The 23,168-nt window shown below is 35.3% G+C and overlaps 2 protein-coding genes across 9 annotated transcripts in view; one reads left to right on the top strand and one right to left on the bottom strand.

Moving 5' to 3' along the window:
* Positions 1–18,241, top strand: part of NCAPG (non-SMC condensin I complex subunit G) — a 52,766-nt gene extending 34,525 nt beyond the window's left edge. Inside the window, exons 15-21 of the mRNA XM_082728430.1 lie at positions 11,998–12,179; positions 12,459–12,633; positions 14,529–14,690; positions 14,972–15,110; positions 15,496–15,582; positions 17,042–17,111; positions 18,021–18,241. Of these exons, the coding sequence (XP_082584556.1) occupies positions 11,998–12,179; positions 12,459–12,633; positions 14,529–14,690; positions 14,972–15,110; positions 15,496–15,582; positions 17,042–17,111; positions 18,021–18,144 (939 nt within the window). The 3' untranslated portion in view covers positions 18,145–18,241. The remainder of the gene's footprint in view (positions 1–11,997; positions 12,180–12,458; positions 12,634–14,528; positions 14,691–14,971; positions 15,111–15,495; positions 15,583–17,041; positions 17,112–18,020) is intronic.
* LCORL (ligand dependent nuclear receptor corepressor like) overlaps positions 16,071–23,168 on the bottom strand; it is a 161,649-nt gene continuing 154,551 nt past the window's right edge. For 5 of the 8 annotated variants that reach the window (XM_082728416.1, XM_082728423.1, XM_082728426.1 and 2 more), the window contains one exon: positions 18,817–20,807. In XM_082728416.1, coding sequence (XP_082584542.1) covers positions 20,794–20,807 — 14 coding nt within the window. In that variant the 3' untranslated portion in view covers positions 18,817–20,793. Of the gene's footprint in view, positions 20,808–23,168 lie in introns of all 8 variants that reach the window. The other 3 variants (XM_082728422.1, XM_082728418.1, XM_082728424.1) reach the window with 2 other exon arrangements.

The raw sequence follows: 23,168 nt of genomic DNA, 5'->3' as shown, positions 1-23,168 counted from the left end.
ATCACAGTTTATGGCAACCCCAAGCAGAGAGCCCACTCCTGGGCTCACTTTTTGCAGCTGACTTCCCTGCTTTGATGCCTGGGAGCTTTGCTGCACTGTCTTTTTGTGCATCCTGTCTTTTTGTGACCGCAAGAGTCCTGAGACAGTACTGTCCCAGCAACATTTTCTCCCTCTGCTTAGCCACCAGAGTGACATCTCTTTCCAGAGTAGACTTCTAAAAGTTCTGATTTTGTGCCAGTAGCCAGCTGATGGAGGCCCCCTTACCCTGTGGTCTATCTTCCTATATATTGCTTCAGATTGATTTCTCCAAACGTCCTTCCTTCCAGAAAGTGGTTGCTTTTTTGTTCATAGAATTGCTGCTAGTCTTTTCTTCAATCTCCTATTGAGTTTGTAGGTGTTCAGAACGGCTTGCTAAATATCTAGCTGAATTCCTGGGATCAGACAAAATTTAGGTCGCCTACTCCTCCATCATCTTGGACTCTCCACCTCTCTATTTTATTTTCTTTCTCCTGCCTAATTGCTCTAATTGGAACTTCCAGTATACTGTTGAGCAGCAGTGGTTAAAACAAGCAACATTGTTTTGTCTCTAATCTTAAGGGGGAAACTTTTCAGTGTTTTAACTATTTAGTATGATGTAGGTTCTTCATAAATGACTATCATTTTGAGAAAGTTTCCTTCTATTCTTCTCTGGGTTTTTTTTTTCTTGGTTTTGGCTTTGTTTTGCTTTTGTCACAAAAGCATGTTTAATATGTCAGATGCTTCTTCTGCATCACTTGAGATGCTCATATGGGTTTTTATTGCTTTGTTCTATTGATCTACATTACTTTGCTTTGTTTTCTTCTGTTGATCCACCCTCACATTCTTGGTATAAGTTCTACTTGATTATGGTTTATATGGTGTATAATCTTTCAAATATGTGGTTGGATTTGGTTTGGTGCCATTTTGTTGAAGATTTTTATGTCTGTATTCATAAGGGAAATTGGGCTGTAGTTGTCTTGCACACTGTTTTTAGCTGCCTTTGGTATCAGGTTAATTCTAACTTCATATACTGTGTTAGGAATTGTTTATTCCTCTTTTGTTTATTGGAAGGCTTTGAGAAGATTTCTGTGAATTCTTTTATTGCTTGATGGGGATTTACCAGTAAAGACAATTTGGGGTTAGACTTTTCTCTTGGAGGTGTTTCTGATTACTTACTCAATTGGAGTATTATTATAGGTCTATTTGGACTTTCTATTTTTTTTTTTTTTTTTTTTACTGAGTTAGTTTTGTAATTTGTCTTTCTAGGAAATTTTTCATTTTATCTAAGTTACTTAATTTTTTGTTGGTTGGATTTTAGTATTTTCTTACAGTTCTTTTTATTACTGTAAGGTCAAATGTAACATTCTTGCTTTCAGTTCTGATTTCAGTTATTTGCATCTTTTCTTTTATCTTTGTCATTCTAATTAAGGTTTGTCAATTGTGTTCATATTTTCAAAGAACCAGTTTTTGGTTTCATTGATTTTTCTTGTTTTCTCTCTCTGTTTTGGTTCTCTTCTCTAATCTTTAGTATTGTCTTTCTCCTTCCTTCTTTAGGTTTAGTTTGTTCTTTTTTTAGTTCCTTAAAGCATAAAGTTATGTTATTGAGAGCTTTAAAAAAATTCCAATGTATTTAGTGTACATTGTTATATTAGTTTCAGGTGTACAATTTGGTGATTCAACAGTTCTGTGAATTACTCAGTGCTTATTATGATAAGTGTACTTTTAATCCCTTTCATCTATTTCACCCATCCCCACCTCTCCCCTCTTTCCTTTGGTAACCACGAGTTCTCTATATTTAAGGTCTGTTTTTTGGTTTGTATATTTTTTCTTTGTTTTGTTTCTTAAATTTCACATATGAATGAAACATATGGGGATTGTCTTTCTCTGATTCACCTATTTCTTTTTTCTTTCTTTCTTTTTTTAACGTGGCACTTGAACTCACGACCGTGAGATTAAGACCTGAACCAAGATCAGGAGTCGGACACTTGGCGTGGCTGGGTGGCTCAGTTGATAAGTGTCTGCCTTCAGCTCAGGTCATGATCCCAGGGTCCTGGGATTGAGGCCCTCATTGGGCTTCCTGTTCTGCAGGAAGCCTGCTTCTCTTTCTCCCACTACCCCTGCTTGTGCTTCTTAGCTGTGTCTCTCATTGTCAAATAAATAAATAAAATCTTAAAAAAAAAAAAAGAAAAGAGTTGAATACTTAACCCACTGAGCCACCGAGGCACCACACTGACCGACTGATTTTATTTAGCATTATATCCTGTAGATCCATTCATGTTGTTGCAAATGGCAAGATTTCACATTCTCTCTCTTATTCGCTGAGTAATATTCCATTATATATATCATATAAAGATACATATATATATACATATACACATCATCTTTATTCATTCATCTATTGATGGACACTTAGATTGTTTTCATATTTTAACTATTGTTAACAGTACTACAGTAAACCTGTATATATTTTTTCGGAATTGATGATTTTATATTCTTTGGGTAAATATCCAGTAGTGGAATTACTGGATCATATGATAATTCTGTTTTTACGTTTTTGAGGCATCTCCACACTGTTTTCCAAAGTGACTGCACCAGTTTGCATTGCCACCAACAACACATGAGGGTTCCTTTCCTCCACATTCTTGCCAAACTTGTTGTCTCTTGTGTTTTTGATTTTAGCCGTTCTTACAGGTACGAGATGATATCATTAGGGTATTGATTTGCATTTCCTTGATGATAAGTGATACTGAGCATCTTTTCATGTGTCTATTGGCCATCTGTATGTCTTCTTTAGAGAAATGTCTGTTGATATCTTCTATCCATTTTTTAATTGGATTATTTTTTGGTGTTGAGTTGTATGGGTTATATATTTTGGCTACCAATCCTTTATCAGATGTGTCATTTGCTGATATCTTCTTCCATTCAGTAGGTTGTTTTTTAGTTTTGTTGACTATTTCCTTTGCTTGCAGTAGCTTTTTGTTTTTATTAATACCAGTAGTTTGTTTATTTTTGTTTTTGTTTCCCTTGCCTCAGGAGACTTATCTAGGAAAGTGTTGCTACTGTTGATGTCAAAGAAATTATTGCCTCTGTTCTCTTCTAGGATATTTATGGTTTCAGGTCTCACATTTAGGTTTTTAAAGCATTTTGAGTTTATTTTTGTGTATGGTGTAAGAAAATGGTCCAGTTTCATTGTTTTGCATGTAGCTGTTCAGTTTTCCCAACATCATTTATGTTATTGTTTTTCCCGTTTGTATATTTTTGCCTCCTTTCTTGTAGATTAATTGACCATATAATTGTGTGTTTATTTCTGGGCTCTCTATTCTATTCTTTTGATTTTTATGTCTGTTTATTGTGCCAGTACCTTACTGTTTTAATTACTACAGCTTTGTAGTGTATCTTGAAATCTAGAATTGTGAAACATCCACTTTTTTTCTTTTTCAAGAGTACTTTGGCTATTTGGGTCTTTCGTGATTCCGTACAAATTTTAAGGGTTATTGTAGTTTTGTGAAAAATGTTCTTGGTATATTTATAGGGATTGTATTAAATGCGTAGATTGCTTTGGAAAGTATGGACATTTTAACAATATTTGTTCTCCCAATCAGTGAACATGGACTATCTTTCCATTTGTTTGTGTCACCTTCAATTGCTTTTATCAGTGTTTGATAGTTTCCAGAGTATGGGTTTTTCACCTTGGTTGAGTTCATTTCTAGGTATTTTATTCTTTTTGGTATAAATGTAAATGGGATTGTTCTCTCAATTTCTCGTTTTGTTACTTCATTTTTTGTGTATAGGAAGGCAAACGATATCTGTATATTGATTTTATATGTGAACTTCCTGAATTCATTTATCAGTGCTAGTAGTGTTTTGGTGGTCTTTAGGGTTTTCTGTATAGGGTATCATGTCATCTGTAAATAGTGAATTTTACTTCTCCCTTACTGATTTAGATACCTTTTATTTCTTTTTGTCGTCTGCTGTGGCTAGAACTTTCAGAAAAAAAGTTGAGTAAGAGTAATGAGAGTGGATATTTTTGTCTTGTTTCTGTTCTTAAGGGAAGAGCTCCCAGTGGTTTTTTTTTTTTTTTACCATTGACTACGATGTTAGTTGTGGGTTTTTCATATACGGCCTTTAGTATGTTGAGGTGTGTTCCCTCTAAACCTACTTTGTTGAGGGTTTTTATTATAAATGGTTGTTGTACACTTTTTCTACATCTACTGAAATGATCATATGGTTTTTATCCTTTGTCTTACTGATGTGATATATCACATTGATTTGCAGATATTGAACCACCCTTGCAACCCAGAAATAAATCCCACTTGATCATGGTGAATGATTTTTTTTTTTAATTTTTGAAAATTAAAAAAAAAAATGTACTGTTTCCATTTGCTAATATTTTGTTGAGGAGTTTTGCCTCTATGTTCATTAGATATATTGGTGTGTAGTGTCTTTATGTGGTTTGGTATCAGAGTGATGCTAACCTCATAGAATGAATTTGGAAGCTTTCCTTTCCTTTTTTTTTTTTTTTGGATTAGTTTGAGAAAAATAGGTAATAACTTTTCTTTAAATGTTTGATAAAATTCCCCTGTGAAGCCTAGTGGCAAGTGGCCCTGAACTTTTGTTTGTTGAGAATTTTTTTTTAAATTATTGACTCATTTCATTGCTTGGTAATTGAACCATTCAAATTTTCTATTTATTCCTGATTCAATTTTGGGAGGTTACATATTTCTAGGAATTTATCCATTTCTTCTTGGTTTTCTAATTTGTTGGCATATAATGTTTCATAATATTTGCTTTAGTCTTCCATATTTCTGTGATTTTGGTTGTTATTTTTCTTCTTTTATTTCTGATTAGGAGTCCTTTTCTTTTTCTTTTTCTCCCCCTGCCCTTCCTTTTTGATGAATCTTGCTAAAGTTTGTCAGTTTTATTGATCATTTCAAGAACAAGCTCCTGGCTTCATTTATGTGTTCTATTAGTTTTTATTTCATTTATTTTTCCTCTAATTTTTGTTATTTTCTTCCTTCTTTTGGTTTAGGGTTTTGTTTATTCTTCCTTTTCTAGGTCCTTTATGTGTAAGTTTAGGTTGTTTATTTGAGATTTTTCTGCCTTCTTGAGGTAGGCCTGTGTTGTGATAAACTTCCCTCTTAGTAGAGCTTTTGCTGTATCCCGAAGATTTTATTCATTTTCATGTGTCTCGGTTTTACTTTTTGTTTAATTTCTTGGTTGCTTCCTTAATTGTTTAGTAGCATATTATTTAACCTCCAAGATCCCTCTTGTTTAATGTGTCATTGAAAGTCATTGTTTATTTCTTTATTTTCTGTTTGGATGATATATCCATTTCTGTAAGTGGGATGTTGAAGTCCCCTACTATAATTATATTGCTATCGATTACTTACTTTTTTGTTGTTGTTGTTGTTACCTGCTTAATGTATTTGGGTATTGTCATTTGGGGGAATAAATATTTACAGTTGTTATATCTTCTTGTTGCATTGTTCCCTTTTGATTATATGCTGTCCTTTGTAGTTACAGACTTTGTTTTAAAGTCTGTTTTTTCCGATATAATTGTTTCTGCCCCAGGTTTCTTTTCACTTCCATATGCAGATAAATGTTTTTCTATACCACAGTTTCAATTTGCATGTGTCTTTAGGTCTGAAAAGAGTCTTTTAAGCAGCACTTTAAAAAAAAATCCATTCTGTCACTATGTATCTTTTGATTGGAGCATTTAGTCCCATTTATATTCAAAGTAATTATTGATAGTTAGGTACTTACTGCTTTTCTGTTACTTGTTTTGTGTTTTTACTTTTCCGTTTCTTTCTTGGTCTCTTCATTCACAGTTTGTTGGCTTTATTTAGTGAAATACATGGATTCCTCTCTACTTTTTGCATACCTATTACCGATTTTTTATTTGGGTTACCATCAGGTTTACATAAAACATGGATATAGCAGTTTATATTAAGTTGATGGTTGCTTAAGTTTGAACCATTTTAAAAGTACTAAATTTCTACTTCTCTTCCCCCACATTTTAGATAAAATGTGAATTCCTTGACTGATTTTCATAGGTATTCTTAATTTTACTCTTTTTGTGCTTCCTAGTTTTCTTACTCCTGGTTATGGTGTTTCTTTTCCACTAATCCCCTGTAGTATTTCTCATAAGTCGGATTTATGGTGATGAATTCCTTTAAGTTCTGTTTGTCTGAAAATCTCTTTATCTCTCTGATCCTGAATGATAGTTGTTTTTTGTTTTTTTAAGATTTTATTTATTTATTTGACAGAGAGGGAACACAAGCAGGGGGAGCAGGAGAGGGAGAAGCAGGCTTCCCGCTGAGAACGGAGTCCAATACAGGGCTTGATCTCAGGACCCTGGGATCATGACCCAAGCTGAAGGCAGATGCTTAACTGAGCCACTCTGGTGCCCCCTGAATGATAGTCTTGCTGAATGAGTATTCTTGGTTGCAGGTTTTTTCTTTTAACAGTTTGAATATATCATGTCACTTCTTTCTTAGCTGCAAAATTTCTGCTGAACAGTCAGCTGATATTCTTAAGGGGTTTCCCTTGTATGTAACGGTCTTCTCTTTCTGCTTTTCAAATTCTCTCTTTATCACCACTTTTTGCCAATTTTTAAAAGACTTAATTTATTTTAGAGAGCATGTGAGTGAGGGGAGGGGCAGAGGGAGAGGCAGAGAATCTCAAGCAGACTCCATGCTGTGTGTGGAGCCCAATGCAGGGCTTGATTCCGTGACCCTGATATCATGACTTGAGCTGAAAACCAAGAGTTGGCCACTCAACCAACTCAGCCACCCAGGTGCCCCACTACTTTTTGTCAATTTAATTACTATGTGTTTTGGTGTGGACCTTCTTGGGATAATTTTGTAGGGGGCTTTCTGTGCCTCCTTGGTCTGGACTTCTGTTTCCTTCCCCAGTTTCAAACAGTTTTCACCCCTTATTTCTTCAAATGAATTTTATTTCCTCTCTACTATCTCTTCTCTTTCTGGGATCCCTGTATTACTGTGTTTGATGGTGTTGCTGAGTTCCCTTAATCTATTCTCATTTTATATTATCTTTTTCTTTTGTTCAGCTTGATTGCTATTACTCTGTCTTCCAGATTACTGCTCTGTTCTACTTTGTCCAATCTACTGTTTATTCCTCTAGTGTGTTTTTAATTTCAGTGACTGAATTCTTCATTTCTGATTTGTTCTTTATTTTTTCTATCCCTTGGTTGTCGGTCTCACTGAGATCCTCCATTCTTTTCTCAAGTCCAGTATCTTAGGCACTATTACTTTATTTTTTTAAATTGTTTATTTTTAAATTTTATTTTTTCAGTGTTCTAAGATTCATTGTTTATGCACCACACCTAGTGCTTCATGTAATACGTGCCCTCCTTAATACCCACCACCAGGCTCTCCCAAACCCCCACCCCACTCCCCTCCAAAACCCTGTTTCTCAGAGTCCACAGTCTCTCATGGTTCGTTTCCCCATCTAATTTCCCCCAACTCACTTCTCCTTTCCTTCGCCCAGTGTCCTCCATGTTATTCCTTATGCACCACAAATAAGTAAAACCATATGATAGTTGTCTCTCTCTGCTTGACTTATTTCACTCAGCATCATCTCCTCCAGTCCCATCCATGTTGATACAAAAGTTGGGTATTCATTCTTTCTGATGAAGGCATAATACTCCATTGTATATATGGACCATATCTTCTTTATCCATTCATCTGTTGAAGGGCATCTTGGCTCTTTCCACAGTTTGGCGACTGGTCATTGCTGCTATGAACACTGGGGTATGGATGGCCCTTCTCTAGTGACCATTACTTTAAATGATCTGTCAGGCATATTACTTATCTCTTTTTCATTTAGCTCTCTTTCTTCAGCTTTTTTTATTGTTCTTTTATTTAGGATATACTCCTCTGTCTTATTTTCTTTAACTCTGTGTCTATTTCTATGTGTTAGGAAAGTCAGCTTTGTCTTCCGCTCTTGAAAGAGTGGCTGTATGAAGAAGAATTCCTGTTGTGTCCTGAGTGCAGTGTCCCCTGTTCACCAAAACCTGGTGCTTCAGTGCTATCTCCTGTGTGTGCTATGAAGCTTCCTGTTGTGGCTGAGCCATGTTTGCCGTCAATTCATTCATCTGTAATGGTTTTTCCCGTTGCTTATTGGCAAGCTTTTAGTCCCTATATTTTTAATGGGCCAGTCTGGGGCCACTTCGGGCTTGATTGGGTCAATCTGGGTTTTAGAGATATGGTCACAGTGAACTGAAAGGGCTGTCCTAGTGTCATGCCCTGGGAAGCTTTCATTCATTGTTAGGCAGAGCTGGCAGTCAGATTAGATGTCTGCCTTCACCCCACTGCTTTAGCTGCTTTGGAGAATTCCTGCTGTGGGAAGGGGTAGGTCTGGAGAATTCAGGAGTGGGGGGTGCTATTAGCAAGGTAGGTGGAAAGTGTTCATCCTGGGCTGGTTCCCTCAAGTGTTGGGTATCTGGGCTGGGGATCAGAGGAAGAAAATGGCACCTGCCAGCTCTGTTCTTGGAGAAGGCTTCTAAAGATCCCTGTTCCTCTAGCACATATTCAGAGATTAGTAAATAAATCTTCCTGTATATTCCAGGCCTTTTTCAAATTATTGCTTCCATGCTATATCTTAGAGGGGTTGTTTGATATGCTGTCCCTTTAAGGGACTGAGTTTCCTATCTCCATTTGTCTCTTCCAGAGCCCAGTTGGGTGATGTTTTCAAGTTCCAGGTGTTAAGCCCCACTGATTATAAGAACTCACAGTGTTGAGCCTCTCTGGTTTTCAAAGCCATATGTTATGGGGATTCATTTTCCCAGTGAAGGTCTCCAGTGCCTGGGGTGCCTGGGATAGGGTCTCCTCCTCTCCTCTGTCCAGTGGCTGCAGTGTCCCTCCTTGGGGATCAGTTTGGTTCCTGACCATGGCTCCACCCTTCCTGCTCTTTTTGATGCGGCCTCTTCTCTGCATGTAGCTGTGGAGTCTGTTCTGCCAGTCTTTAGGTTGTTTTCTGGATTATTTATACTGATGTGGGTGTTACCTAGATATATCCATGGGAAGAGATGAGCTTAGAATACTCCTATTTCACCATCTTCCTGGAAGTCCAAGTTTTTTTTTTTTAAGGTAGGCATTTACTACTATAAATTGCCCTGTGAAGACTGTTTATGTTATACTTCATAAGTTTTGGTTTTTGTATTTTTCACTTTAGTGCATTTCTAAGCATTTTCTAAAGTTCCCTTTTATGTCTTCTTTATCTCATCGGTATGTAAAAAGCATATTGTTTACACATATTTGTGAATTTTATAGTCTTCTGGTGTTGCTTTCTAAGTATATTCTCTTATGGTTTGAGGAGATATTTTGATGTTTTCATTGTTTTTAAATTTATTTTGAGTTGTTTTGGGCCTAAATAGTTTCTATCCATGAGGATATTCCATGTGCCCTTGAGAAGAAAGTGTATTCTGTTATAGTGAAGTGGAGTGGACTATATGTTTTGGTGGGTCTGGTTGGTCTATAAGATTGTTCAAGTCCTTTTAGTTGTTTCCCTATTGATCTGCCTGGGTGTTCTGTCCGTTTCAGAAATCTCTTCAGTTATTATTGTTGAACTGTTTCTTTCAGCATTTTTGCCAATGCTTGTTTATGTATTCTGAGACTCTGTTTGTGTTTTAGCTATACTTTTAATTATCTTTTGATGAATTAACCTTTTTAATATCAGTATTTGTTGTTTTTTGTCTCTCTTAACAGTTTTTGACTTACCACATTTTGATTGCAAAATTGTGGTAATCAGTCCTTTCTTATCAGTGATTTAAGTGTAAATAAATTAAACTTACCAGTCGAAAGGCAGATGTTGGTTTTAAATTTTGAGTTAATATTTCATTGATATACTAATTTCCTAATGGGAATTACCTAGTGCTGTGGGTTTGCTGACATTGCACTGGTAGGAAATGACTGAACAGTAAAAGTGTGTGACAAAAGAATGAGGGGTTTTTGTTTTTGTTTTAATAGTACTGGTACCATAATCTCTTTCTGGCAATACTACATTCTATGATTTTGACTTTTTTTTGTCATCACCACTAAACAAAATCTGACTTACTTCACTGCCCTCTGGGCAATAATAAGAGGTTTTTTTTTTTTTTTTTACATGTTTTAAAGACTTGCAGTTTGTTTTGTTTCAAATTTCTGACATTCAACTTCAGAGCACTATTGCTCTATTGCTATCAGGAAAGTATGTCACAGTTAAACATTTTAAAAAGATGGGGAGCATGTAGCCTTTGGAGTTGTAGACTTGTACATTTGTGTTCTGGTCGCATTTGTGTTAATCTTCAATAAGGTGTTTACTGTCTCTGGCTTTTTTCCTCATCTGCCAAACAGGGGTTATGAGGCCTATTCACTGGATGCTTCTTCAATTAAGTCAACAAATATTGGAGAGCAAATTATGTGCCAGTCACTATATGTTCTTGAGAGTACAAGTGCTGAGTGGAACAAAGTTTCTGTCCTCCTGGTTATTGTGACCCCTAAATGAGTTAGTGTGTTGAAAGCACGTGCTAGTGCCCTAGCACTTAACTTATCTTGTTGGTCTCTAAATCTTTATTTTTGAGTTTTGGGAAAACTTTTGTAATAGTTTTTGTATTTGCTCAATCCATTGTTATTGCTTGTGTCTCTCTAGTTTAGACTTGATTTATACTCATAGATTATAATCTGCAAAGATAACTTCCCTAAAATCTCATTTAAGTCTTTATTTTTCCACCATTTCAAAACCTTACGTGGTTCCACATCCTGCCTCACTATAGCTCAATTTTTTTGCCTGGTTTTGAGGCTCTCTAGTGTGATCACTGAGGATATTTACTGTTCATCAGTAATAACAAATAATAACTAGTATTTGTTGAAGATTTACTATGTGGATAGCACTTTTAAAAAAATTTATTTGAGAGAGAGTGAAAGAGTGGGAGAGGAGCAGAGGGAGAGGTACAGACTCCCCACTGAGCTCTGAGCCTGACCCAGGTTTGGATCTCAAGAGCCTGAGATCATAACTTGAGCTGAAACCAAGAGTCAGACGCTTACCTGACTGAGCCACCCAGGCACCCCTATGTGGATAGCACTTCTAAGAGTTTTATTCGTAGTATTTTTTTCTTTGTAACTGTAATTTTATTATTCTTTCTACTTTAATATGAAAAAAGTGGGGTACATGGGGCACCTCGGGGGCTCAGTTGAGCGTCCGGCTCTTGATTTTTCGCTCAGGTCATGATCTAGGGTCATGGGATCCAGCCCCACATGAGGGCACTACACTTAGCAGGGAGTCTGCTTGAGATTCTCTTCCAGTGTCCCTTACTGCCCTCACTTGTGTTCCCTCTTTAAAATAAGTATGTCAATCTTTTTTTTTTTTAAAGTGGGGTACAGAGTTAATATGCACAGGATCATGTAGCTAGGAAGTGTCAGAGGCTTGACTTTAATAATTCAGTATCAGTAACTAATTTTAGTTACCTGTCTTTTATGCCTGTACCTCCATTTGAATATCACTGTATCTTTTCTATTTTCTTCTCTAAGGTTTGCTTTGGTTGGTCTCTCTAGGAATTCCTTTTTCCACATGTACACTTTCTATTCCCATTTCCCCTTTATTCATAACACATTGTTACTCCCTCTGGAGGTTCCATTTATAGGTCACCTTCCTCTGATGGCAGGGATGTTACTGAGTGTTTTCTATCTTATCTCATGAGCAGCATGTAATAGTTTACTGTTTTGACTTCTGGTTTCACAATATTTAAAAGGCCTTTTGGTTCTTCTAAAAAATTTGGAGGAAATTGAGGTTTTCTTAGCTAGACTAGTAATTTGTCATATAGCCTTAACCTAAAATATTTTTATGCATTTTTAAGAAATTCATAGTATGCGTGATTTTTTGATAGTTCATAGAAAAATATTGTAGGACCGGCTACATTGTAAGGCTTAAAAACGAAATACAAATTAAAGAAATTCTTTTAATGAAACTCATTTTTCTTAGGTGTCTGAACTCAGGACAGGAGCTGCAGAAGGTCTAGCCAAACTGATGTTCTCAGGGCTCTTGGTCAGCAGCAGGATTCTTTCTCGTCTTGTCTTGTTATGGTACAATCCTGTGACTGAAGAGGATGTTCGACTTCGACATTGCCTAGGCGTGTTCTTCCCCATGTTTGCTTATGCGAGCAGGTATTTAGTTATATTGATAAATCAGGATCTGACTTGAAGTTAAATTCAGGTTCCCCATGAGTCATATCTATAAATATAATTTTGTCTCTCTTCCTTGTTTTTCAGTGGTTAGTAATGAAAATGAGAACTTACCTAGATTTTATTTACCTGAATTATTTGTCTCTTTCTTAGATGAAAATATACTGTATCTTGATGGGGTGAATTTTATACTTTTTTTTTTTTTTTGAGAATCATATGCCTTTTCTTTGCTCACGTACTTTTCAAATTGTTTTTCGATAGGACTAATCAGGAATGTTTTGAAGAAGCCTTTCTTCCAACTCTGCAAACACTGGCCAGTGCTCCTGCATCTTCTCCTTTAGCTGAAGTAGATATCACTAATGTTGCTGAGTTACTTGTAGATTTGACAAGACCAAGTGGATTAAATCTTCAGGCCAAGAGTTCACAAGATTATCAGGTGGGTGAGTATATTAGCCCATGGATGATAAGGATGATGACTATCATACAGGTCACTGTTTTTGATAAAACAATCCTTTTCATTGGTTCTTAGAAAGAGAGGCCATGGTTTGATCTTGAGATTTCTGGTCTTTATGGTGGCACATACCACAAGGAAGAAAAAGATCTTTTGGAAAATATGGTGATAATCGATCATAAAAAGACAAAAGCAGTTTGCTACTGAAATTCAGAACTTGCCAAAAACTCATCTCTCTTACTACCCCTTCCCAACCTAGAGCTGGCTATTAAACATTCTGAAAAATGTCCTCTGTTTATCTAGGACTCATTGAGTCTTCAATGGTTGGCTTATCTGCTATGTTTCTGAGATAAGAAAGGAGAATTCAAAGAATGAAGGTATTAAGGAGGGCAGGTATTGCATGGAGCACTGGGTGTGGTACATAAACAATCTTGGAACACTGAAAAAATAAAGAAAAAAAAAAGAATGAAGGTCACCTCAAGCTCATCTTTGTTTTTAATTCAAAGAAGATAAGTTAACTGCAAACTGTCTCATAAATTAAACTTAAACTGAGTTTTGGATCCTTTAATATTATTTGTAACCATATTGAAAATTAATGTGATTTCAGATGCCAGCTAATTAAATTGAAAGTATAGCTTTTTAATTTTATTTAATATTATTAATTTGGTTTGTCGTTAAGTTATATGTTGTTGGAGAGAAGATTACAAAGGATATTAAGGCAAAATATGTAAGGATAGGTGATAGAGCTACTAAGTGCTTCAGGACTTAAGGAGGCAGGGTTCATGTAGCAGGGGCAATGAGTATAGCATTACTGGTAAAATTCAGTTTGGTCTTGTTGGGATTTGTACAGTGGTTTGGGTAGAGAAGAAGACTTTAGGTAAAAGTGATTAGAAAAAGTAGCTGGCTATCCAAGTTATACAGGGGACTATGGAAGAAGCCATTCTGGCTCTTTAGGTAAAGAGCCAGAATGGCCCTGTTGAGGGCAGAACATTAAGGTAGGGAATTTGGAGTTGGCTGTATTTGCTGTAATAGGGTATATACTGAAAGGCTTAATGGGTGAAAGTTCTCTATGAAGAAGCTCAGTTTGGTGGCCAGTATCTCTGTATGAGGTGAACTGGTGAGAAGAATAGAGAGTGAATATTAAGAGGGCAGTTGGAAACCTATATAATTAAGAGATAAAAACTTGTAGAAAAAGGATAAGAGCAATAGAAAGTAGAAAGAAAAGAATAGGAGATGGTGATATGGAAAAGAAAAATATGGGTGTTAAAGACATGAAGAAGGAACTTAGGGAGGCAAGGAAGATGGAGTCCAACCAAGGTCCTGAGTATGGGTTACAGAAGACTTCAAAGGAGCTGTTGACATCTTTTAATTGCAGTTTTCTCCTGATTGTCATCCTGGAGGAGTGAGGGAAGTAGGCTGGAACAGAGGAAGAACTTGAGCTGTCATGCAGTTTTAAACCCCCAGCTCATGCCACAGGAAGTTCCAGAACTGGGATAGTCCTTTAAGTTGTCCAGATGGAGACAAGGCTGGCCTGTTGTACCTACGTATCTTCCAGGCATCGAACGTGGACTAATGTGGCAGGCCCCACAGTCTTCAGCCTGGATCAGTTCTGCACCTGAGAACCTTTAGCCTCCAGATCTCAAAGTAGCTGGTGGATGAATGCTTCATTCATGAAGGGGGTGGTTCTGGACTCTATACCAGAGCATCCTCTATAAGAAGAGGGAGAGTTCAGTTTGGGAGGAATATGTTAAATTTGGTTTTAGACATTTTGCATTTGGGATTATTGCAAGATAATTAGTTGGAAATATTTGTTAGATGTGTAGGAACTATATTGTAATACCATTTCCAGTTTATAAAACTTTTTTCTCTTGATTTTCTAGGCCTTATCAGTTCATGACAATCTGGCTATAAAAATTTGCAATGAGATCTTAACATGTCCATGTTCACCAGAAATTCGGGTCTATACGAAAGCCTTGGGTTCTTTAGAACTCAGTAGCAACCTTGCTCAAGATCTTTTGGTTTTATTGAATGAAATTCTGGAGGTAAAGTAGTTTCTAATTACTCTGTGTGTAAATTATTGTGTACAAATTTTTTATTAAAGTAGAATTTACGTGGTTGTATTAAATACATTATGTGGTTGTAGTAAATTATACATTTGTTGGCAAATTTTGTCTGCTCATTTGAAGTAAATATTTTCTTCGTAAATTCAATAGGATTTTTAAAATGTTTTTAAACATCTTGATATCCATATGTAGCTTTTTTGAAAAAAGTTTAGGATTAAATTAAATTAATTAAAAACCATTAATTATGTTTTTTGTTATAGCAAGTAAAAGATAGGACGTGTCTGAGAGCTCTGGAGAAAATCAAGATTCAGTTAGAAAAAGGAAATAAAGAATGTGATGACCAAGTGATAGAGGCACAGGATGCCAACATGGCTATGACTGCTTTTCAAATTGAAGATGGTAATAACATATTAACCTGAGTATTTGTAAGATTCTGTCCTTTTCATCCCTAGAGCCACTTTTTTTCTCCTCTAACATGTGGTTGGATTTCAGAAATGAAGGAAAAATGTTTCTTATTAATTCCATTAGGAAGTATATTACTGATAAGTGTTTATTCTACTTTCATAGCTTTTTTAAAAAAATTTTTTAATGTGTATGTTTTTCACCATGCATACTGTCTTAGGTTTCCTTTGCTTTCCAATATTCACATTTTTTGAAATGCTGATTTATGATCATTTTCAGTAGCTGCTAATGGTACTGGTTTGTCATATCTGTTTTATGAAAAATTGACTTGGAAAGACCATTTAAAATATTTAATGAAGAATTGTATTATTTCCTTTAACAGAAAAAAGTAAAGAAGCATATAAAACTCCTCTCAGGGATGTAAAAGCAACCCGAGCATCAAAATCCACTCAGCAAAAGACCAACAGAGGTAGTGTATGGATCTTTATAATAAAACTTTTCAGTTCTGTTTTCCAATGAAATATTCACTATTTACAACAAGTTTCCTTGTTGTAAAGATTTTAAATGTGTCAGGTATCCTTTATTTTCAGTTCTTTCAGCTGATATTAGGTTTTGCTTTGTGTCTCAGATTCTAATACCAGTGTTGCTGGTATTAGATTGAAAGAGATATGATGCAATGTATCATATTGCTAAGGACTATTTGGATTAAATTAAGATTCTTTTATTAGAAGATCAATGATGATTTTATATTATCAGTTATTGTATTCTGTCCTTTGTATGATTAAGCACTTTTGAAAACCTTATCCCTGTAGTACTTATCTGGGCTTCTGTTTTCCTTTTTCCCATTTTATTTTATAATTTCTCAACATCATTTCTTTCCCAAGGAGTATCCAACAATAAGGGATTTGTTGGAATAAAGTAAATATTGACTATTAGGGGATCACTTGGAAAAAAATCTGAAATTCAACAACTTTTTATTGTTTTATTATTATTACAAAAGCAGTTCATGCTTATTACAGAAGAATCAGAAAATACATGCAAGCAAACTAATATAAAGAACGCAAATCATCCCACCCACGAGCCAACCATTATTTTAATTCTTAAGAAAGAATTTTGAGGCCCTTTTCTATGCAGATTTAATTTTTTCCTGAATGGAATCTGGCCATAATATTTTTATAGCCAATCACTTATTTACATGCTTATTGTTGGGTATTGTTCCAAATTAGTCCCATATTGTTGGATGTTTTCTTGGGGCTAGCTGCATTATAAGCAATTATGTAAGGTTTTGGAGAAAAACAGTAAGTTTCACATGAATAATAAATAGGATATATAAATTTCAACCCAATGTTCATATGGAGAAATTTGATCCAATTCTTATACATAAATGAGGAGCATCATGGTTTGCTAACTTTGTCTTCTTAACTTTGGAAATCTCTAGCAAGTAGAATTTTTGCAATCTTCAGCATTTTGTTAGAAGATCTAGTTTTTATATTGAAAAATGTTTTATAACACATTTGAATTGGCCATATATACGATGGAATATTTTATAAGAAGCCATTACCTTACATTAAAGTTCTCTCTCTCCCGGACCTGCTGATGGGCTTACCCTACTTTTCTCCCCTTAATTTTGATTAGTTTCTCTGTAGGTTATGTGCTATGGCCATAATAGAAGTAATACTCTTTACATAGCATGTTTTTCATATTCTCCTTTCTCCCATACATATTTAACTAAAATTTGCCTCCCTATAATTTGATTTCCATATTTTCCTTTGCCTATTATCCAAGTTTACAAAAGAAATTAATAAATGGCTGGAAACTAGGAAGAAATGTGTTGCAGAGGGAAAATGAAGGATTTGGGTAGCCCAGAAAATAGAAACACTAAGCAACTGAGAATAAATTTTGATAATGAATTTTATACTGTCTTGAAGGACGGAGAAAAGTGACAGCTTCAGCTAGGATGAACAAGAGGCGTCAGACTGTGGAGGTTGACTCTGAAAGGTATGCCATATACATCTAGAAAATGTTTTTTGGGTTTTTTTTGTCTAGGAGTAGAAAAGAAATTGTAGTTTGCTTCCACTGTGAAAGAGAGAATCTCAATAGGTAACAAGATACTCAGTGATAACTGCAAATAGCAAGGTCTTGGATATATGTATTTTCTAGAATTCCATTTTCAAGAGTATTTGACCTCCTATGGCTTGTATGCTTTTCTTACTGGGACGGCCCTTAGTCCTAGGTGATCATCTTTAATATGTTCTTTCAGTTTATATTTCCATGTATGCCTCTAAGATTGGGTGTAGGACTCCTTCGAACTTGAATTAGCAAACTCTGAGGATTTAGATTTGGGTTTTTGACATTTATAAGCAGGATTAATCTATTATGGTAAATTGCATATACTTGTGGCATAGGGTTTACTTTTAGATTCTACCAATTAAGCCACTGTTGTAAGCTGAAACTTTATAGTTGCCTGAGTTCATCTATTGGTAAAATCGTAATGTGTGTATTTTCAGTATATAACTTTAAGTTTTGATTAAAATGTTTTGAGGAAACTTGCTTTTTACAGAGTGTTTTAAGAATTTATTGCCTAAATTAAGAGAACTTAAAATGTTTCCTCACTTTGTGTTGTCCTCCAAAATTATTTTGGGCAGTTCCTATTTAATCATTTCATCGCAAAATTTTGTTTTTCCTTGTAATACCAGGTTCCATATAGAAATAAAAAGCAATTAGCTAGGTTTTTTATGATCTATCTGGCCAGACAGCCAGTTAGTCTTTTTTTGGTTTTAGTTTTAAACTTAGTAAAATCAGGATATCAATTACACACTGATAAAATGACAGAAACAGAGTTTTATTGATAAATAAACTTGTTTTAAAGCTTGTATTTAAATTGGTGTATTTTCAACATCTATTTAGTGATCCTGAAATTCCAGAGCCAGAATCAGAAATGAAGATGAGATTGCCAAGACGAGCCAAAACAGCAGCACTAGAAAAAAGTAAACTTAACCTTGCACAGTTTCTCAATGAAGATATAAGTTAGAAGAGATGATGGAGGTGAAGTCCTTTTAACCATGTCCTTTAAAATTATGTTCAGTTCTCTGCTTTAATAAAGTTACGCTTGTATCAAAATTAGAAAATGCCTTATGTTTTATAGGATTTTGTGCTACATGACTCCACATTACTTTGGCCTATACTGAAACATTAGGACAGCGCCTGTCCGAGTGCTCCCCAGAAGCCTGCAGCGGTCCCCTGGGTGTAACCAGCTAGGTCTAAGGAGGGCCTAGGAACCGGCTTCGAAATTGGGCTTCTCAGGTGATGCGTATGAACTCTCACACTTAGTATCATGGTGTTCTGGACAGCTTCTCAGTGTAACTAGCTAGTAGCTTGCATTTGAGAAGCTTATGATTTAGATGGGGCACATCCAACATAGATGAAAACATTTTAGAACATTTAAAAAGGGACATCTTAAGGGCAAATGAAGTACCACAAACTAGCTAGGAAAGAGCTTACCTTTGGGGAGGAGGACTGCTACAGTGAATCCAAAGTTTCCAGCATCTAAGTTGAACAGTTATTTTGATAATTTTGTGATTCTTATACTAAAAACATTTTGGTAATGCTATCCGAATGGATAATTTCTTTTCTTATAATATTTGCATATGAGAGTCCTAGTTTGCTTATGTTTCTGATGGTGTTTCTTGGGTTAGATGTTCATATATACATGTTTTTTTTTTTTTTTTTAATTTTTTTTTTTTTTTAAGTAATCTTTACACCCAACATGGGGTTCGAACATATGCCCCAAATCAAGAGTCACATGCTCTCTACTGACTGAGCCAGCCAGGCACCCCCACTTACACATATTAACTATGGAGTTGCTTTCTACATTTTTGGCATAACAAAATAAATATTGTGGATAATAAAAGACAATTCTAGTGGGAAAAACATGACAGGAAGTCTTTTACATACTAGTTTATGAGCACTGTTTCTTCACTGTCAATTTTATTTTTCTTCCCAAATTGGCACTTGCCTCTCTTATGGAACCGAGTATGAACTCAGTCCTCTTTCCGTCTGCAACACCCAGCAAAACATGTTTTCTTATCCCTCTGATTACCTTTTCTCTTTATTATCCAGAATAGAAATGCCCTAACATTGGATCTGTTTTAATAATAATTGTGCTTTTTAAGATTTAGGCCATTTATTTAAGATAGTGTTCTAAGATAGAGCTAAATTAAGATCATTGTGCTTTTTAGAACCAAATTGCTATATTACATACATATATGTGCTTTATAAAACTCAGAAATATAAAAGGAGCCTGAAAGTTACAAAGTAAGAATGCTTATTAAGCAAAAGGAAAAGGCAGATATGGTGGTGGTATAAAACAATAAAAAACAGATGATTATTTTTCATTCTGTTGGCTCTGTGTCTTCCTGTGCTTCAAATTCCTTACGTAAGTCTTATTTTGTTAAATCCCTGTCACTTTAAAAATAATTTTGGGGGGTGAGGGATAGGGAGAAATAGGACAGAATGTGCTATAAGGAAAAGTGTTTAGAAACACCATAGACTAAATCCCATTTATCCCACAGTCAGGCTATCCAAAGGGAAGAAGCCATGTTCTTATATACTTCCATGGATCACCATACCAAAGCTTTTTTTCTCTGGCAGGGAAAAATAAATTTAAGCACCAAACCTTCAGTATTCTTACTATTCAAGTTTTAGACACAATCACGTAGCCATTGCTGAAACTATGCTTTTGCACTATTATTGTTAAAGGTAAGGAATATTATCCTGATTTTCAAAAACATTTTACACTTAAATGGCTAAAATACAATAAAATCAATAGATGTAAATCCATTTACCATTTCTCATTCAAAACTGGTAACTTACACCAAATAGTATTCTTGTCTGCAAGAGGCACAGCTTTGCTGAAGAGTAAACATGCAATTGTGCCACTGATCTTACAGCCCACAGATTTTATAGGTTTAAAAGTACAGAGAAAGAACTGATCAGCTCGAATTCTATGAATGAAAACATGCTACTTGATGATAAACTATGATCCATTTTTCTATACATATATAACTTTGAAAGAGATATACTTCTAAGAGATACCTTTGCCTTTTACCAGTTCACTTCGAGGTAGTTGGTATCCACCTATTGTACAACTGTTCATGGTCAGGTCATCACAAATCTTTACAATACTAGCCTTCTAAATCACATAATGCAGTATATATTAAAACTTTTTTGTGTACAGAAATAAAACCAGGGACAATTATGTATTTAAACTTAGGGCATAAAAGATTCACAAAATACCATTAAAAAGAGAAACATCAAAATCCATTTGTACTGTAAAATTCCACAATGGTCTGGTGTAAAACGTGAAAAAACATACAAAGAATTATAATCAAAATGATTAATGCTAATGAATTGATATAAAGATATCACAGGACTAGAAATATTTCAAGATCAAATGATAAATGCAGAAGGAATATTGATGTACAAAATAAGGATAGTGCAAGAAGAACCGCAATCTATTTCTCTTCACTTTTGATATTTTGGTTATGAACTGTACAGCTCGCTAGAGATGCTGCTGTCAAATTCAGATTCCATTCAATGGGACGATTAAGGCACATCTTAATGGGGCTCAAAGGGCAACTTGCTGTATTCCCATCGGACAAATTCAGTTTCTCATCAGTTTTCATTTGTAGCATGCTGGAAAAAAAGTGTAAATCCATTTTAGTTTAACTTTAACTTCAAAGAAATTATCAACCTTGTAAAAGAAAATTCAGTCATTTTTATTGTTTGGACCTCTAACCAGAGTAGATAGGGCACTTTAGTACCCAGAAAGTACAGGAGTTTTATTCTGTTTCTCAGCTCCAGCCTCCTTACTGAAATGAATACATTACACATAGCCAGGTACTTAAGATATCACCCAGATAGCGATGGAAAAAAACTAGTATACTAAAAAAAAAATTAGTATACTCATGACATTTAACCTACTGAACTTGGCAGGATTCAAACCTTTTCATTTGTCCTTTAACGCACCAGGATCAGAGCCACTCTGAGACAAGAAGGAATTAAGCTTTGTTTGAAAGTCTACCATGTTCTAGGCACATTCACTTGTATTATCTCACTTAAATTTCCTAACAACCAAGCAAAGTTGGTAAACTTATCCTCATGATAAATAATAAAAGTGAGTCTCAGACTCAAGGACAAATATGTCTGAAGTTACACAGTCAACCAATGAATCCAAATATGGTCCTTCCTCTTTCCCTTATGCTTGTCTACTAGCTCTCTGATGGGAGTCTTTAGGAACAGAAACTTGAGAATCCAAAGGGTAGCTAGTCCACATGTAATGGACATGTAGTCCCGAATCTTAATATTTATGATAGCCCATTCACATTTTTAGATATGAATCCTTATGTTTATAAACTAATAGCTTGCTATATGGTAGCTCATTTGATGCTTAACTGATTAGTTTGGTTGGACTACATCATTCCTAACCTATCTCCAACCACAGGTCTAGGATTCTTTCTATTAGTGAAGAGGAAATAGCTGTGTAGTATTTAAGTAACTTGTTACAAGTGGCAGCCACCTCCAGACCTCAGTAGCATTTTCCTGATCTTTCCTTGCAACCTCAAAAACAGACTCATGTGCCATTCAATAAACCAGAGATTTAACCTATTATGGCATATATCAATGGCTATCATGTTGCCATGATATACCATGTATAATTGAGAAACTCTAAGGCAAGCTATAAGAATACAAATAAATTTATTAAGATAGCTTATCAAGTATTAATGCCAAAAGAAGATGACGGCATGAAGCAACAAATAGTGATAAAAACAATTTTTGCTAAAAAAACCTGAGAGACCCCAATTTTTGCTGTTTGACAAAGGTATATTCATCAGAATAATACTTTAATAACTACATTGTTCTTTTTAAGATCTTTAAAAAATTAAAGTTGCTTTTCTAGAGTTTTCTCCAAATTTGGGTACACAAACTCCAGGAGTACACAGAACTATACACATGCATGGGAAGAAAATTTGTTTTAAAAGAAATGTATGTTAGGACCAATACACAGATTGACATACTTAATTCATAAATACACACTTAAAAGTTGTTGGTATGCAAAGTTTGGGTCTACTGATCTATGAAATACTAAGAGGAGAAGAATATAGCTATCTTCAAGTGCTAGAAACAGAAGTGTTAGAATGACAGAGCTAGAAGGGACTTTTCTAGACACCACCTAACCACCCTTTTTTTTTTTTTAAAGATTTTATGTATTTATTTGACAGAGAGAAATCACAAGTAGACTGAGAGACAGGCAGAGAGAGAGAGGGAAGCAGGCTCCCCGCTGAGCAGAGAGCCCGATGTGGGACTCAATCCTAGGACCCTGAGATCATGACCTGAGCCAAAGGCAGCGGCTTAACCCACTGAGCCACCCAGGCGCCCACCACCCCTTTTTTAAGATGAGGAAACTAGAGTATAGGAAAATAGAAAAATAAACTTTTTCACAGTGTTCTAACCAGATGTATGTGGACCAATATAAGAATCTGGATCTCTTAGTAATCTAGTAATAACCAAAGCACTTTTCAATTCCATTTTCTGTACCAAATTATTTAACATTGAGTATCCACTAGAAAGCACCTCGGAGGTACAAAGATGAGGAAGTGTACACAGTGCATGCTTTCAAAGAATTTGCAATCTGGATTTAACAAATAATCCTTTATATTTAGAAGTTTCAAAATTGACTAGTTAGGTTTAATGTCAGGAATTTGTGGTACAATCATACACATTTGTACCAAGTGAAAGATTAATAAATACGCCTCAATACTTTTTTTTTTTAATTTAATCTCTACACACAGTATGGGACTCGAACTCATGATCACAAGATGAAGAGTCCCATCCTCTACTGACAAAGCTAGCCAGGTGCCCCTTCAAATTTTTTTGATGTACTTTTTAAACTTTGTTTAAACCAGCATGTGAATGGAGGTTTACAAGAATATGTACATTTGGTGGGGCGCCTGGGTGGTTCAGTGGGTTAAAGCCTCTGCCTTCAGCTCAGGTCAT

This window comes from Mustela nivalis (assembly GCF_964662115.1).
Source record: "Mustela nivalis genome assembly, chromosome: 4".
Classification (NCBI taxonomy): Eukaryota; Metazoa; Chordata; class Mammalia; order Carnivora; family Mustelidae; genus Mustela; species Mustela nivalis.
Note: the sequence above shows the minus strand (reverse complement) of the source record. Positions and strands in the feature narration are given on the sequence as shown.